The 17,449-nt window shown below is 43.1% G+C and overlaps 1 protein-coding gene across 7 annotated transcripts in view; it reads right to left on the bottom strand.

The window, feature by feature from the left end:
• Positions 1-17,449, bottom strand: part of FARP2 (FERM, ARH/RhoGEF and pleckstrin domain protein 2) — a 53,494-nt gene that overhangs the window by 26,315 nt on the left and 9,730 nt on the right. For 6 of the 7 annotated variants that reach the window (XR_011904679.1, XR_011904680.1, XM_072344752.1 and 3 more), the window contains exons 3-8: positions 11,299-11,403; positions 10,987-11,029; positions 8,891-8,969; positions 7,623-7,720; positions 5,674-5,788; positions 183-330 (exon numbers count right to left, since the gene is read on the bottom strand). Coding sequence is in view for 5 of the 7 variants with exons in the window: in XM_072344752.1 (XP_072200853.1) it covers positions 183-330; positions 5,674-5,788; positions 7,623-7,720; positions 8,891-8,969; positions 10,987-11,029; positions 11,299-11,403 (588 nt within the window). In the remaining 2 variants the exon portion in view is untranslated. Of the gene's footprint in view, positions 1-182; positions 331-5,673; positions 5,789-7,622; positions 7,721-8,890; positions 8,970-10,986; positions 11,030-11,298; positions 11,404-14,476; positions 14,545-17,449 lie in introns of those variants that run through there. The other variant, XM_072344754.1, reaches the window with a different exon arrangement.

The following is a 17,449-nucleotide window of genomic DNA, read 5'->3' as shown; positions in this document are numbered from 1 at the left end:
TCCACCTCCAAGGGCAAACTGCGCTACACAGCGATTTGTGGGCCTAAGTGATACTCTATTAACCATAAAATACATCCTAGATTTGTACCATCAGACACGCTAGAAATTAAAATAAGGCTTACTCCCAAGACGAACTAATGGAAAAACAGACAGACATTCATGGTAGGCTTCGCCCACCTTACCTGGAATACTAGCACACCCATGTGTGAAACGGCGAGATTAATTTTTGTGCCCTCACGATCAGATGCAAGGTGAAACCTGATGCCATACATCTCCAGTTTCCGAGCAATTTCAAGCACTTGAAAGTCTGATTCGGCAGGAGTTTGACCCCTGTAATAAGGAAGAAAAACAAACTTTTCAGTTCAATTGGATTGCACAACACTGCTGACGTGGCCAAAATACTCCGCTTGTAACTCCGGCACTAAAAAGGAATTTTCTATCAAATTGAGTTTGCCAGGTTCACTTCAAGTTAAGCATTATACTGAGACTTCTGTACAATAGAAACATTCAATAGCAGACGACCAGCCTAAAACACATCCCAGAGACAGTGAAACAAACTTTAACTAGCCCAGCAATAGCTTTCCCAACTTAGGAACAGTAGAGTTCAACAGACCAGCATTTAATCTGCAGTGTCCTTCATTCTGCTTCCTACTATACATGTTAATATTAACCTGACACAAAGTGAAAGGCTTCTGTGAGCAGCACGATGGAAACAAAGCAAACACTGTGAGAGTTGCAGGTTGGATCTCAGGACTGCACAACTATTACACCAATATGACTGGGAAAGAGGCATTCCCCTGGCTTTGGCTGCTCAGTTCCCTCCTTGCCAAAGAATCAGCAGAAGGATTTTAAAAACCATTTTTGAAGCATCATCTGCTGTTGAAATAACGTTGAAACCATGAGAAGGATGCACCCAAATGGAGCATCTCCTGCTCCATACACACAAGGTCCAAGCAAGCAGTACCGAGACACCACTCATATACTTGCTTCTCCCTAAGGTGAACAGCCAACACTTTATTTCCCTGAAGCAGAGGCCTGTACTTTCTTCCCTCCCTGTTTTTCACCACGAGGGGGAGAGTTCAGTGGATTAACACTGCTTTTTCCTGCTTGCTGAGGCAGGAGCTGGTGGGAAGCTGAATCCTCCAGCACCATTAGAACGGACACATGGGGAGCTGCCTGGGCACTGCCAGCCTACAGGCACCTCTCTGCTGAGAGCCACAAGAAATAAGGGCTACCTTACTTCCAAGCAAGAGCTGTGTGAGGCATGGGCAGTGCTGCAGCACTGGAAGCATTCGTGCTGCCTGCAACTCAGCCAGGACAGGTGTGATGGGGACACAGGAAAGAAAAGTGCCCTCTGTTTAGGGCCAATGAGCGCTGAAACCAGCTGAGATTTCTGCATGCACACAACAGCCACACACAGATGTGAGAAGCCCTGCTTCCAAGGAACTGCCTTCCTTCCATAAACGCGTCCCCAGTTCACTCAAGCAGAGGAGAAGCTGTTTATCACAGGATCTATTTTGGTGTGCGATGCGGTGCCAGCACCATCAGCACTGCATCAGTTCTCCTGGCTTGCCTTTCTGGGCATTCTCCCTCTGCCCATCTCCAGCCATGTTTTAAGTTAAACAACTTCTGACTCTATGTGCATTTCCCTTAGATACAAATGGAGAACACTGGAGTAGCTACTACATTTAAACATAACAAAAGAGGAAAGAGGAATGTTTACCTTTTTTTCCCAACTAGAGAAAGCAAAGATTCCCTGAAGTTCCCGACTTTGCAAATTCCGGCCTTATTGCAACATCAGTATAACAGGGCCGTGTGAGTATAATGCAAGTGTGTGAAGCACAGAGGGAACAAAAATCTGATCTCAAACAGAAAAAGAAATGCCAGCCAAGCTGCACGAAGAGCAATGGGGCTGCACCTCCAGCAGTGTAACCACCACAGGTGTTAGTTATGGCTGGGGAGCTCAAACTGCTAAAGCAGATTTCCCTGTCCCTGACTACAACGAGCAATGCAGGAATAAGCATTTTTAATGCACTTTAAGTATCACTAGCGTTTCTTCCACAGATTCCTTAACTGTGTCAAAATAGCTGAAGCACCGCGGCTTCTGTTTATTAAACACATCCAAGACAAAAGAAAAAAAGTCAGATCATAAATATTAATTTTGGCCACGAATCCTTGAGTCGCACTCTAAGAGCGCTGTGTGTAGCTGCTACCCACACCAATTCCTGGTATAATTCTTCTCAATAGAACTGCATGAGAAATGAATGTGGTGCTTTGTCTTTCGAGAGGATGCTGAGGCTGCCGGAGGATGGGAACTGCTGCTGGAGGGGAACGCAAACAAAAATCAGGACAAAATAGCAACCAGAACATGGGAAAGCATTGGATTACAAATTCTCGATGAACAGCGCAGCATAAACTGATGCAGGACCACCAGCATTCCGTGTTCTGACCCACCAGCATTCCGTGTTCTGACCCACCAGCATTCCGTGTTCTGAACCACCAGCATTCCGTGTTCTGACCCACCAGATACAAGCAGAAGCCCAACGCGGCTCAGGAACAATAAGGAAATTTTTGAAGAGTGTCCTCATAGACAAAACCTGCTCACACCTACCAAAGAAGGAAGAGGCTGCAGCAGGGAAAGCCAGGAGCGGTGCCAAGCAGCTCACGCTGCACAACAAACATTTACAAATGAGATGCAGTTTCAGAGTAATTACCCTCAGATGTTTGCTGTAGACTAAGCTGCACAGACCAGCCCGAAAACAATCTGGTCTAATTTTGTTCATCCATTAAGCAGATAAATCTACTTACTCTTCCCCAGGTCAATGGACAACAGGCTATCTTTCGCAAGTGTTTTCCTGCAAAAACTGCTGTCAGCACAACAGGTTTTGAGGTAAAGGCTGCTTACATACCTTCATTTAGACAGATATTTGTGAAGGGTTGCGGTATTAACGTGGCAATTGGGGCAATGCCTTCAAAGCCCACGCTGCTAAAAGCTCTGCAATGAGCATAGCTTGTCAAAGTAGCAATGCAATGTTTTTTAAAGCACACACAGTCGAGGTGCTGCAGTTTTACACACCGTTAGAACATGCAGCAATTGAAAAATCCAGCTTTTTCCTTATTTATAAACGTTATACAAAGCATCCTATTTCCAAATTAATTTTAATCCTGGACAGGTTGTGAAAGCACCTGAGGGACAACAGTAAATGGAGATAGGTCTAAATGCAACACATCTGCCTGACTTACACAAATACACAAACACACCAAAAACTCACAAGTCATTCAAAGGCATGCAAATTATGTTAAACAAATCCATCAAGCAAAACAGAGTCAAAGCTCTTCTTCAGGCATCCACGGTAATGCTTAACTCTGATCTACAGCCCAACACCCCCCCCCCCCCCAGCAAGCGCTCCACTTGTATTACTTGCAGGTAGGCAGAAAGCATCACATTCAGAGTGTCTGGAGCACTCAGATGTAACCACACAACAGCAGCTTCAAAATACAAACCTAGCACAGAAGCAAAGAGCTGTTAGTGAACCCAGGCTCTCGCTGAAGCAAATAACCAACCTACTGTTCCAAAAATACAGCTCCTCTTATTTACTGTTCCTGCATTCGCAAAGTTAAAAATAAAACCCGTGTTTCTATATTTGTGAGTATAAATATTTGTAAAAAGAAGAAAACAGGCGTGTTTAATAGGAAATAAGCTTGCAGTCTCATCCTTCTGAATACAACTTTCTCAGTGGATTTGCTCTTGCTCTGATACAGAGGGGTTACACAGATCCTGCTTTCCCCCTCTTCTACCAGCTCTAATAGCTCTGGTGAAACTACACAACACCCGAGCACAGCCTTCTAACATAAAGAGACACCTGAGATGAAACACCCCTGAGGGTCACGCGTGCTCCTGCCCAGCAACTCACGTGCGGTGCCAGAAGGAATCCTGCTGCCACCCCAGGCTGAGAAAGGCAGAACGATGTGCCCTGCTTGGTGCTGCAGAGAAATGGACAGCAGAGAAATGGACAGCACGCTGCTACACCAGTGAGCGTGGTGAAAGCAAAGGGAGGGCTGCAGAGCACGGGGTCAGAAAGAGAAAGGATGATGCAGCAGTGAGCTGGAGAGGAGCCACCCTCTCAGCAATGGGTTCCCTTTTTGGAGGCTGCGCTGTCAGCTGAAGGAAGGAGCAGTCTGTTAAAGATAGGGAGGGGGGTAAGGAGGTGAAAGGAAGGAAACAGAGAAAGAAAAGCCCAAAATAAAGCTATGAAGCAAAAGTATTGTAAGAGAGAAATAATTTGCTCATTTAGCAGCACTGTGTCAGCAGGAAGGAGGCAGGCAGGGTCCGTGCTTCCACTTGCTCCTTGCAATAGAAATGTGGAAAAAAGGGTTCAAACACTGAGAAAATGCAGGACCTTCACCAGTCTTACTAAAAATGGAAAAGGTTGCCCAGTACTCACTGGGTAAGGACACAGAGAAGAGACGAGTAAGGAAGTGCCAGCTATTTTTAGGGTTGCAGCGCTTCCAAAATTACATCTATGTCAGAGAAATTTTCCAAAGAAGCAAGGAGGTGTAAAGCATCTTCACTCGACTCAGGTACTGCTGGCAATTGCTTTAAAGGAGATCTGTAACCATACTGCTGAAATAGTTACTTTAGATGCAATTATCATTAAACTAATGACAGTTAAACCCATGAAGCACGGAATCCTTTCCCACTTCACTTTCCTCCTTTCTTCCAGGAAAAAATGCAGAGTTCCTCAGTGCATGGAATTATTAAAAGGAGCTTTCTGAAAAAAGAAAACCTCAAGGCTGATAGAATTACGAGTCCTTTGCTCTATATTCAAAGCAGTTCCATATTTGTGGCACACAGCTCCTTGGTCTCTGATCAATTCTTTATTATTTCAAAGATACGCGAACCATAGAAGCATTTATTGCATCAATTCTGATCCAAGTTATTTCTCTCCTAACTCCCAACTCTCATCTTCACCCTAAAATGAGTACAATGTAATTTATTCCTATTCATGCAAAAGCAGCACCTATGGACTTTGCAAACCTGAAATTCTGGGGAATAGTTCTGCTTCAAGCCATTATTACAAGCTCACGATAGGTTTCTGTGCTGCGTTATTAAGAGTACACTGGAATATTACATGAGAAAAACTATTGCTCAACAGCTTTGTCTTCTTCTGTTTCTCTCGCTCTCTCAATTACCACACTAGAATTAATTTAACTAGCATTACAAAAAAACATTCATTATTATTGTCTCCTGTCCTCTTATAAGCTGTACTACTACAGTCCACTGCATTTGGAGAAGTGCAGACATTTAAACAAACTTCTTACTCAGCTTTCCTTTGGCCACCACTGTTTAATTCAAGCCACATGTATATACAGAAAGTCAGCACACACAAACCTGTAGGCTGCCCGCAGACAAACTGCCTTGTTCTCAGAGTTTAAATAGCTGCACTGCCATATTCAGATGTAAAACATGTATTAAACTGTGTTAAAACTGCTAATTAAAAAGTCTCGACAGTAGCTATTGATAAGTTCAATCTTTCTCATCAGATGCAGCAGGTGTGCAGCAAATACAACCTGTCGTCATCCCATCAAACTATGCACTCGCCTCCATGGAGCCAGCCCGCCTGCTCCCCAACCCCAGGTCCCATCAGTGGAGCACCATCACCCTTCACTTACACATGCTTCCTGTGGAACTCCAGGATCTTCCCTTGGATTCTTTCCTGGTTTGGCAAATATCGATTTACTTTCAGATGTTCTCGGTCTTCTGATTCATCAAAATCCCCTATTTCAGCTATTAGAGGAAAAAATGTGTTAGAATAAAAAGAAACAATGGAGCAGGAACGATGACAGAAAATGCTTGGTAAGGAACTGGGGGGGGAGGACCCCAAAGGAGTATTTTCCTTTCACTGTTTGAAATGTGTGCATTATGCTTTGTACTCAAATTCACTTTAGAAAACATTCAACATTTACCCCAGGCAGATTTCCTGGGGCTTCCAGCAGCACAAATCCACACCTTTCAGAGATGATGCTTAAGAAGAGATTTATACATGAAGTGTGAATTAAACATGTAAAATAGTTTCTATCTGATAAAACATGAGGCCAGAAGCCTTTGGTTTGGAGGAGAAAAGCATAAAGCACACAGAACCCACAGCAGATGTATATAAAGTTACAAGTAGAATGGAAAAAAAATATACATTACGAAACCTTTTCCTTTCCTACGCAAGCCAAAAAATTAAGCTGTGAAGCTCATTTTCATTGAAGAATGCCAAAAAAAAAGAAGCCAATTGAGAAAAGAATCTGACAAATACAAGGAAGTAAAGTTCAGGGGCAACTAAATGAAGAGTTAAGGAATCAATCCGACTTAGAAGGACCACATGCAAAGATGATTGGATGGATGCAGTAACGGAAGTATCACCATATGCTTGCTCTGTTTCTCACGTCTTCCCCATAGCATCTGCTACCAACTACTGTCAGAGAAAGGACAGAGGACTAAACAAACTAATAACCTCATCCAAGACAGATGTTCTTCAACAGAGCATAGCAATATCCTGTTTAAAAATCAAGCCAGCGTACAAAACAACATGAGAAAGACTGGAAGGCACTTCTGTAAAATAATTTTATGTGAAGAGGAATCATTCTTTCTCGCTTCTACTTTTCGAGTACGTTAAAAGCAAGACGGGTAAAGGCCAGACACTGAGGTTTGCTCAGCAGCTCCACACTGCCCTGGAATCATTGCCAAAACTTACGCAAAGTTGTGACAAATTGTTAGCAAATTTTAGTTGTGCAACTCGCTGGCTGCACACACAGGACAGATCTCCTCTGTGTAATGTAACCAGAACTAATAATTATTATAGTTATAGTAATCTAATGAGAGGCAGTGAACTAACAGCTATTTAGTAGTGTGCATGTGAAGAGGCATCACTTCAAGGCTTTTGCTTCACGTTAGTAAGGAGGCACAAACCCCTATTTCTGCAGCTCACGTTATAGCTTTGGCTGCTGCTTGAGAGGGCAGGCTAAGCTGAACCCATCTGGTTTTGAAACCAATCAGTCTCTGAACCCGCTTGACTTAAAGGCCACATTTTTAGCTCTTTAGCTGCTTACTGGCTGAGACAGCAGAAGCACGGAGAGCTCCCAAATCAATCGCTTCCAATTTCCATTTCCACTCCCTCCAAGAAGGGAAGTTGCTGACAACCCGCTTGTTAAACTTGTTCTCACACATTTCTAGTTTTATATCCCAAACTTCAGCCCAGTCTCTATTACCTTCCAACCATGGGCAAACTTAGAAGCTAACATAAAGAAGCAGTGAGGCCGGCTGAGAGCTGAGGAGTACCAGCAACCCAGTTTGCAAAGCCAGAGCAAGCAGGCAACACACAAGTGTTTTTGTTTTTCATGACCTTCACATATCCAATGCTATCTTACACGTAAATACATGCTGTTCTCCACAACACTGGGAACCTATCTAGCCCTGATTATAATCCCACTGGTCAAACTCATTCGCTACTTTGTACTGAAAAGAAACACTGCAGGACAAAATGCTTCTGGCCACCAGAATGTATAGAAAAAAATCCTGCATGCTGTTTAACACAATGGCAACACCACCAGGTCACCACAGAGGTAATACTAACATTGCAGGAGATGAGAGACAAGAAGAGCTGCCGTGTTGTCACTGCAGGTTAGTCGCTCCTCTGCCAGGTCCCTTTTGATTTGCAAAGCAAACAGGTACCTGAAAAGTGAGAGTAAGAAGTACAATCTTAACAGGTTGTGAGAACTTAAAAACAGCTCAACGGTGTTTCACATGCATCAGCATCCCCCTGAGTCTTCCTCTTCCCAAAACCAACATAAAACAGAAGACCTGCTATTGCAGGCAGCCAAATAAAACTACGCACACAAGTAATCCACTTGCACAGTACAATTCGTCAGTGTAAATGAACACGGAAAAACAAAGAAGCAGAAGGAAAACCAGACTCATCAACAAGCTTGAGCTGTGAAGGAACAGCAGCTGTATTTTTTTGATGGAAAGAAACTGAGGAAGACTACAAATGAGACAAGGGAACGTTACTGATGCTAGCATCTCATTAGGAAACATAATTTCTGCCAGCACTTATTTAATTCACTCAGTGGTTGCATTTTCCAGGACTATGATGTTAGCAGACTACAAAGACAGCAAGAAATTAAATCTACTTTTCTTATACACAGTATTAATTCTCCTAAGTATTTCCCAATGCAGGAGGAATATTATTAGTCATAAAGTGCCTGCAGAAAATACAAGGGAAGAAGAGAAACACGGCAAGACTGAAAGTCTTAAATCTCTAAGGTCCCTTCCAACTCGCACGATACTGTGATACTGTGTGATACTGTGTAGCGATAAGGGCTGACTTTGTAACCCAAGCCAATATAAATATGTTTTCAGGAATACAATGTTGGAAACAATTTGTGCTTTCCTTTTTACTTAGAAGAAGGTACAGTAAACAGGCAACAGTAAACACATGGCATCTAGTTATTATAAACTTCGAACTGGTGATAACCACGAGCAGTAAAGCATGTAAAGAAAGGTTCTAGAATACTTAGCGAGGATGTAAATGATAAACCATTTATTAATACATGTCCTGATTACTGTATATAGGTTCTGTTTGTAAATAGAGGAGTTTCCTCTAAATGCTGCCTCTTTCAGTGCTGTGGCAAACCCTTACCTGTACCATTTTCTGGTTTGAAACATATTTTTTCCCATAGCATTAATCTATCAACATGCGTCTTCTCAAAACGTGACATGACCAAAAAGTGCTGCTTCAGTATCTTCACTATAAGACTTGTTTGGAAGTAGATACAACACACTCCTATTTTCACCTTTGTTTCAGTGGGCAGCACAAACCAAGTTCTTCCAGAAGTGCTTTACCTTGTATATTCCTCTTGCAGCTGACCTGGGTCTGGAGGGAAGAACTTTACAGCTAGACGAAGCATTGTAGTCTTTGGTCCTATAAGAAAAGTTAGGCATGTCATAAGAATTCTTAGTAAGCACAGCCCACCAGAGTCTAGACAACCTTCAGCTCACTACAGTGGGCCTATGGGGTATAGATGATGCACGTCAAACAGAAGCAAGAAGGTTTCTTTTAAAACTCTATCTGTAATACTCCCAGGGCGCAGAACATAGTGAAGTGACTTTATGCAACAGAAGAGCTATGAAGGAGCTACTTGACTTCACAGAACAGCACTGCAGGTGACCCCACGAGGTGTTCCCAGAATGCGAGGATGGGACAGACACACTGCATGGACCCATCACCACTTGTGGGACTGTCCTGACCCATTCACCCCAAAGCACACTATCTCAGTACTCGATTTCTATACCCCAAATGCCCAACCTAGTCCTCAACAGATCCATCTTTTCCTTTGCTAACAAAGGAGCAAGAAATTTTGCCTCCTGCCAAATGTCTCCTTACTGGGGGAACTGTCAGAGCATCAGAGCTGTGATGACGATGCAATCACACCCCCAGCAACAGGAAGGTATTGCTGCGGGAGCAATTTTGACTGTCTTCTGCACCTGGCTGATGTTCAGGGACAATAAACAAACAAAGACAGAACTGCATTTTTGCTTTTATAATACTTCTGCATCATAGCTCCACTGCTTGTTTGTATTCCTGCCTTTCCTTTTAGAATAGCCATCACTCTACATAGGTGAAGTTTTAGCACAGTGCAAGGCAGCACTGGGCCATTCTCAACCAAGATGCAGGATTCGCTGTAAGAAATAAAATCTGAGAACAAACCAAGAGAACAAGCACCAAAAAGTACCCCGGTGTTATGGTTAATACCAGCCCCATACAAACTTATAGTCCTCAGAGATGGCACCCAAATTTTATCTATATATTGCCTGCCTATTAGGAAGCCAAAAGTCTGAACGTACGCTCAGTGACTAAGGAAAACCCTGCTACAACCAAATGCCATGGATGTGAAACCCAATTCCCTTTTGCTTTTTCCCAAAAGCAAACATGCATAACCATTAACATTTAGATCAACGTATGGAAACACTCTTCTAATTTCAGACCCTTTGTGGTCCGACAAGGGGCATAGTAACTGCAGCATTAAAAATGGGCTCCACGGAGATGTTTCTGCAACAAACAAACCTGCACAGACACACACAACGGCTCCTGTTAGCCCACAAACCATAGCACCATACCGGGCTATGGTAAAGCTGACTACATTCCTTCTGAAGCTAATCAAGAACAAAATCCACATCATCCAAAGCAAAGTTTTCTTTATCCCCAAACAGGTGATTACCTATAATGGATCTGAATGGAAATGTTGATCATCTCCATTGTTTGTTCTTATTTCTAGAAGGCATGTATAAGATTCAGACCTTGGCTAGAAGTAGTGGACACCCTACTGTGGGTGGAGTAGGAGTGGGACCAGGTGGATCCAGAGGCACTTCCAAGCTCAGCCCTTCTGTGACTCTCTGAAACTTCACAACTGCACTGAAGCTGCAGCCACTCACACAGTGCTGTCACCACCCCTGCTCCTCCAATGTGTAAATACCTGCAATCTCAACCAGTTCTGAGCTTTGCCTGGCAAACCACAACACTGGAGAAGGCAATGCAGTTTCTGTAGTCTTTCTGAAAGGCAATCAGCTCTCAGAAAGGATCCCGATTGCAGGTATTACCCCTCCTTGCTCACAATATCCATCCCCATTTTAAGACAACACACTTGAGAAAAGCTCACAGACAGCACGTTTCACAAACTCACCACCAGCTGATCCAACCTATCCAGATATTTATCACAGAGAGAGAAAAAAAATCATATGCTCAGTAATTTTCCATCCCACCCACCACATACTCCATAATAAAAACAACAGGTTTGCATGCCCAAACAGGAGTCATTATCACCGCCACCAAATACAATTTTCAGGGAAGCATAACCAGTAAATCAAGTAGGAATTATGCAAGCAGCCCACATAAAGTAAATGCAAATTAAGGAAAACTTCCTTTTTTTAAAACTACTTACTCCGTACTTGTTTAACAACAGGTTTCATAGGTTCCAGCCAAATCTGAAAGGGAAGGGAAAGAAAAATGACCAACTGGCATTCACATCTGAATCCAATGCGAAAACATCTATGGTAAATTCAAACTAAGTAGTTCATGCACATGCATTTTTCCCTTGCTGTAGCAATTCCTTAATTTAACTTTAGTAGCTGTCCTTGTTCTGATGAGTGAAGTAGGAGCAGCAATCAGAGACAGCCCTACAAAGGACTCTAACAGGACTGGAACCTTCAGCAACCTTTTTAGTGTAACAAATTAGTTGGGGGATTATACGTACCCAGTACGACTGGATGTTCTGGAACTCAATTCCAAAGTAGTCCGATTCAATTAAATTCAGGTGCTTGTAAACTTCTGTCAGTAACGCCTGGCCATAATATTTTGACTAAACGGGACAGCAAACAAGAAAAAGATTAATAAATAAAATACGGCATCTTAGGAAACTTTAGGAAAGAATCTCAAAGATTTTTCACATCAGCATTGACCGCCTTCGTTACTTTAACTCTGTAAATAACCAATATACAGACATAGCTCAAAACAGACAAGTTTCATAGGATCGCAGAGAATGAAGCTAGAAAGGCCCCTGGAGGTCAGCTATTTGTAAGCCATTTGCAATGCCTTCTGCCACCACATCTGTAATGCAGTCCCCCCACTGCCTTTGTTCAGCTGGGTACGATGCCACAAAACCAACACGTGGGAGAAAAGGGGAAACTTCCACACCCCAAACTCGGCACCTATTGCCACATGGTTGCAGCAGCCGCTGCAAGGACAATGCTGCTTGTGAAGGCACACATCAGAGCATCTAGATTGTACAGACAAGGGTTCAAAGAGTTCTCACACCCCTTGTTAACAGTTCCAGCAACGCACAAAAGCTGCCAGGAAGGAGAGAAAGCATGAACTCATCCCAAATGTACGTGCTGGCAGGATGAGACCTAACAGCCAGTAGCACAGTGCTGGCCTGGCACATACTGGATGCTGAGGCTGGATCAGGCCCTGAGCAGCCTGATGGAGCTGTGTGTGTCCCTGCTCACTGCAGGGGAGCTGGATAAGGACCTTTAAAGGTCCCTTCCAACCTTAAGGATTCTATGATTCTATAGCAAACTGCCAATGGAAATACCATTCTCTTTCTCTCTCTCTCTCCCTATAGGACTGTGAACAAATCATTTCCCCTCTCTGCCTTGTTTTCATTAGCCCACATTTGCCAGCAAAACACACCTAGGCATTCACACCACTCAGATCTCATTTATTTGGAAAAGTCAGAGCTCCAGAGCACACCATGTTTTTCCCATTGCAACAGACACGAACAGTTCTGAAACTGACTCTTTTTAAAGGGACAGATGCTGTAACACGTTATCAATCTAATAGTCTGATCAAATGCACAACTGAAAGTACCCAACAAAGAGTGGGCTCTTTGGGTTGAAATAGAGAGGGGTACCATACATACCCCTACACCATACCATACATACCCTACATACCCTACATACATACCATACACCATAAAGTCAGGGAGGTTGCTTTGCATTATGGAGACTTGCAAGAATTCACGAGAGAAAAAGAATCTCTGCCTGTTTTTAGGGCTGTGCAAGTTGGCTGAATATCTCCATCTTGTTTCAAAGAAGCTTCAGTGAGAAATCATGACAACTCTGCAGAACTTCAAGCTTGGAACAGCTTTGGTAATCTGACCAATGTGAACAGTCAGCTGGACACAATGCCATCAGAAAGGAGGAAAGAAATAAAAGGACAGCAAGCGGTGGGAAAGCAGCTCGTTTCCTCATCCCTGCTCTCATGAGTTATGGTTACCCACAAAAGCAGCCATAAGTGTGAAGTCAGTCAGGCAAATTCACATGGTGTAAACCCCATTCCTTGAGGAAGCTTTGGGCATCCTGTTGGATCAACCCACTGAGGCTGAAACTTCAAATTAACCTGCAAGTGAGCAGCAACGATCCAGTTCCTGGTCACATCAGTGGATATGGAGATGTATCAGCCGTGTTATCTCCCAAGCACACAACACAGAGAGAAGCGTTCTCTTCTTTCTCCAGACAAGTCTCATGATGGTACTTTCTAAGAACACAGACCCATTCATTTCCAGAAGTCACTGAGCAGAAGATGTGCTGCAACAATATATCTCTGATTTCTCATTTGTGAAATGAGATGTAACCCCAGTTCCAACCATTGCCTGTTAAGATTAATAAGCCTGCATTAACCTGCAAACAATGCTTGGTGATAGTTACATAGCTCTGAAGCCAAACCGTGCTGTTAGGAGAAAGGAAATTCTGTCCTACCCATGGCTATTTATATACAGCTGTTGAAATTAACCCAATCAAACCATAATGTACTTTCTTCCAATCTCTCCATGCACCATCTTTAAACTGATCTACGCCTCCATGACTCTATAAGCTTTGTGCCTCATGATGGTCCACTCATCTTCGTACTCCAGTTCATAGAAAGGGCGTTCATATCATAGACACATCACAGTGGCAGCTCTTTAATTGGACTGCTAAGGTGCACTCCATTTAAGACAAGGCCAGGAAGAATACGCTCCAGGTAAAGAAAATGAGAAGTTGAGATGACAGATCTAATAACTGCCTACAGCTATTACCCAGTTTCTATAAGCAATCTGCCTCAAGTTCACCCAAAAAGCATCCTTCCTTTAAGAGACCTAACTGTTCCTTGTAAGTGCTGTACATGAGTCTCAAGGCAGGACTGAATTGCTGTTGACAGCCCCTGACCTCATGGGCCAGAGCCAGGTCAGCTTTAGTTCATGCAGATGGCCTAAACACTGCCCCCAGGGCTTGGGGCAGCTGTAAACCAAGCATGGAATGAATTAAAACACATACTTGTCTGGCCTCATCATCACCTGTAATTGAGATCTCACCCTGAAATTTAAAGCACAAACAGATGAAACAATAGCACAAGTACTCCATCCCTTCAGAAAACACAGAAGCACATTTCTGACAGCCTTCTACTGCTCATACACAGTGCTCACAAATCCAGGTGGTATAGAGAGACCGCTTTATCCTCTCAGTCTCTGAGTTCTACTATTCTGAATCACTCTGAATATCGCAGGGGAATGAAGAATTAATGCGAATGGGTAACAGAATAATAGAGCAAGAGGAAACTGTTACAACTGATTAAGTTATAAAGGTGCCATCCAAATGTTGAGTGTAAAATTATTTTACTATAGTTTTACAGTTATTGCCTAATTCCTTTTACTAGCTATAAACGTAGGTGTCACTTACAGCAACAGGTTAAACAACTCAACCCAAACTGAACTGAATCCCATCATATATTTCCTTCCAAATACAAAGCAACCTTTGTGGCCCATTTTAAAGGACGTTTTTCAAATAGAAATTAGTTACGAAGCTTGAGATGGAACACAGCCTTTCATTCTATCCCAAACCTAGTGGAAAAACTCCCCTTATAGCTATTTAGTCCCTCAAGCTGCCTGTTATGTTTACCTATTTCGAGTTCCTATGCTGCGATACAACCAACCATCCCTTCTGAGCCGCCTCTTGCAACTTCAAAGCTCACAAAAATGACAGTGTAGCTCTGCAGCAGACAGCTCCACGTTGTCATTCAATCTGCATGGAAGCAGCAGAAAGCCAAATCTTCCAAGGAATTACTTAATTACTGTCGCTTTGACGTCAGGGCAAGAAGCTGCATGAATGCCTCTCAGAAAGGGCCCATTTTCAGTATGGGCTCCCAGCACGGCATACTTTCCATTCCACAGTTCTCAATTACTCTTTATATGCTGCCAGGATGACAAGTAATGGTATTACCAAACTACTAAATTATTCCACACACACACAAAATAGAAGCAAACCCCAAACAGCGCACAACATTCAACAGGCAGCTAACAAAAGCTTCCCCCAGCAGCCCAGCCCTAACTTAACTACAGGCTCTTAAGAAGTCCTCATGAGAAGGCAGTTCAGAGGATCAGATTTTCTTCTAATAAACTTGTATATTCAGCTCAGAACTCCTTGAAATCATGCAAGCGTGGTACCCTGACAGCAATGCTGCAGATGGCAATGGCACTAACCTAACTCCAAGCAGCAACCCAGGCCTGTACTTAAGGTGAATGATGCATTCAGCCTGCAGGCACTTCAGCTAAAGCTTTGCAGTTTTCAGAAAGGTTTTCTTTTTTTCCCCCCCTCCTCCCTCAAAGAGCTATGAGAATCTGGAATTTTAATGGAAATTATTACTGTATGCTTAATGAATAGATCATCTTTCCCAGGGAAACAGGAAGACCAGGCAGGTGAGCTGAGCAGAGCTACCCCACAAAGAGCTGCTCAGGCCTCAGCTGCTCCCACATGTGAAGGATGTTTGGAATGGTTTCATGTATGTATAAATTCACTGCTGCACACACTCAGTTTCTCCTCCATCTCCTACCAGGATACGGGGATGCCCATTAAAGCTGACACAAAGGTCACAGTGATCCCGCTTTCATGTCAGTGCTGCATACAGGTTTGCAAGGGAAGATCCTCCCTTTGCTGCACAAGCACTCAGCAAGACGGCAGAACAAGCGAGGCACACACAGCATGTATTTTCTGCAGACCACAGTTCAGTACCATCAAAACCAATTCTTCCTCAGCACCTCTTTAATCTGTCCTCTAGAACATCTTAACTTTCTAACTTCCACGTATCATAACTTTCAAACAAACCCCCTCCAAAAAAAAAACAAACAAAAAAACAACACTATATATATATATATATTTATATATATATATATAAAACCCAAAACTATTCCTCTCATTTTCCAGAGCAGACAAACTGCCCTCGCTCAGGCTTTCCAAAACCAAAATACAGCTTGGCAGCAGCAGCAGTTAGGCTGGAAAAGTTTCAGTCCAAATGCCAAGAGCCGGGATAAACGGAGAGTTATAAAACAGAGGTATAGAATGGAAACTTCTGTGCAAGCCAGAGCTGCAGGAACCACTGGCTGCCAGCTGCAGCAAACAGCAGCTGACCTGAGAGTCTGCAACTGTTTGCAGACCAAACCCCCCCAGTAAGCAGCATATGCATGGGAGGAAGCAGTGTGTATTTTACACCACTGCTGGCAAAGGGCCGGGGCAGAGCACCCAAAGTCAGAGGAATCCACTTATATAAAGACTCCCTCGTTTAAATGCAATGAATGGGCTTTTTCTCCCCCCTCTCAGTGCACTTCAGTGGCCTTCCCAATGAAAAAGTGACCTCTCCTTTTTTGGTAGATTGAAAAGCAGCAATTGATGATTCCATGCAGTAGTTACACTGAACTTGTTATTTCCTTTCTTAACCAGAAATATACAAACAAGTCAGTGATCGCAGAGCTCTGTTTATCTATATTCCTTCTAAAGTCTGTTAGATCTCTGTCCAAATGTAGCTTGAAATATCAAAAACACTTCAGAATCTCCCTAATACTAAATATCACGAATGTTAGGTGTAAACAAAAATGGCATTTATGAATACAGACTATGCACAAACCACATCTATTATAAAGAAGGAAATAATATGACAACACCATTCATTAGTAGCAACTTTCACAGCTGAAAATGTGGGGATATTAAAGCTCCACATCTAGTTTTTAATCCAGAGGTTGGAAAAGTAAAGATAATTGTTCCTCTTTTTTTAGTACTTCTGAGGTTTCCTCTATTCTGATTGGAACTAACTCGGATGGAAATGGTCCCTGCCTCCAAACACAGACCTGCTAAAGGGAGATGCATCATTTCTCTACATTCACGTGCTCAGCCAAATGCGCCTTTAATGCTAGTTAGCATTCTGAACATTCCTTCTGCCACTTCATGCCATGGCTGTTCCTACCTGTCACTTACAAAAGGCAACCCTGATTTGTCCCAGAATTAGGTCAATAGCTGCAAGAGCCAACAGAACACACAAGATTTATAGGGCTGCTTCCAGCCATTACTGGTATCAGCATATTCAAGGTAACCGAAATAATTACTGTGAGGTTCCTACCAATGGGACTAATCTTACCATCCCATTTCCAAAACTTCAAGCACCCACAACTACATAGCAAACTTGGGAAGCTTCCATTCGTGCTCTCAGCCCACATCTGGGCAGTACATCTCGATGCAGAGCTAACTGCACAGGAGCACTGCTGCTATGCACCCACCCCATAGCTAAAATAGCTGCTGCTTCCGATAGCCGGACACTTAGCTACCACAGGCACAAGTTAAACACACAGTTTGCTCTCCATCTTTCTTCTTTAGCATCCCACAGATTGTTTTAAGCACCGTTTATTGTTGACCTGCAACTATGGCAAACTTAAATTAGCACGCCCTATGTGAAGCATGAAATTATACGCATGGAAACAGAAGAGTGAGGCACAGCTCCCATCACCACACGGGTTCCAATTGTGCCGGGGCAGCAAGGCCCAGCACACGTGGTGCTGCTTCCAAGGGATTTCTGTCACAGTATTAAGGTTAGCTTTCAAGTATGTG

Source organism: Excalfactoria chinensis, chromosome 9, assembly GCF_039878825.1.
Source record: "Excalfactoria chinensis isolate bCotChi1 chromosome 9, bCotChi1.hap2, whole genome shotgun sequence".
In the NCBI taxonomy this organism is placed as follows: Eukaryota; Metazoa; Chordata; class Aves; order Galliformes; family Phasianidae; genus Excalfactoria; species Excalfactoria chinensis.
Note: the sequence above shows the minus strand (reverse complement) of the source record. Positions and strands in the feature narration are given on the sequence as shown.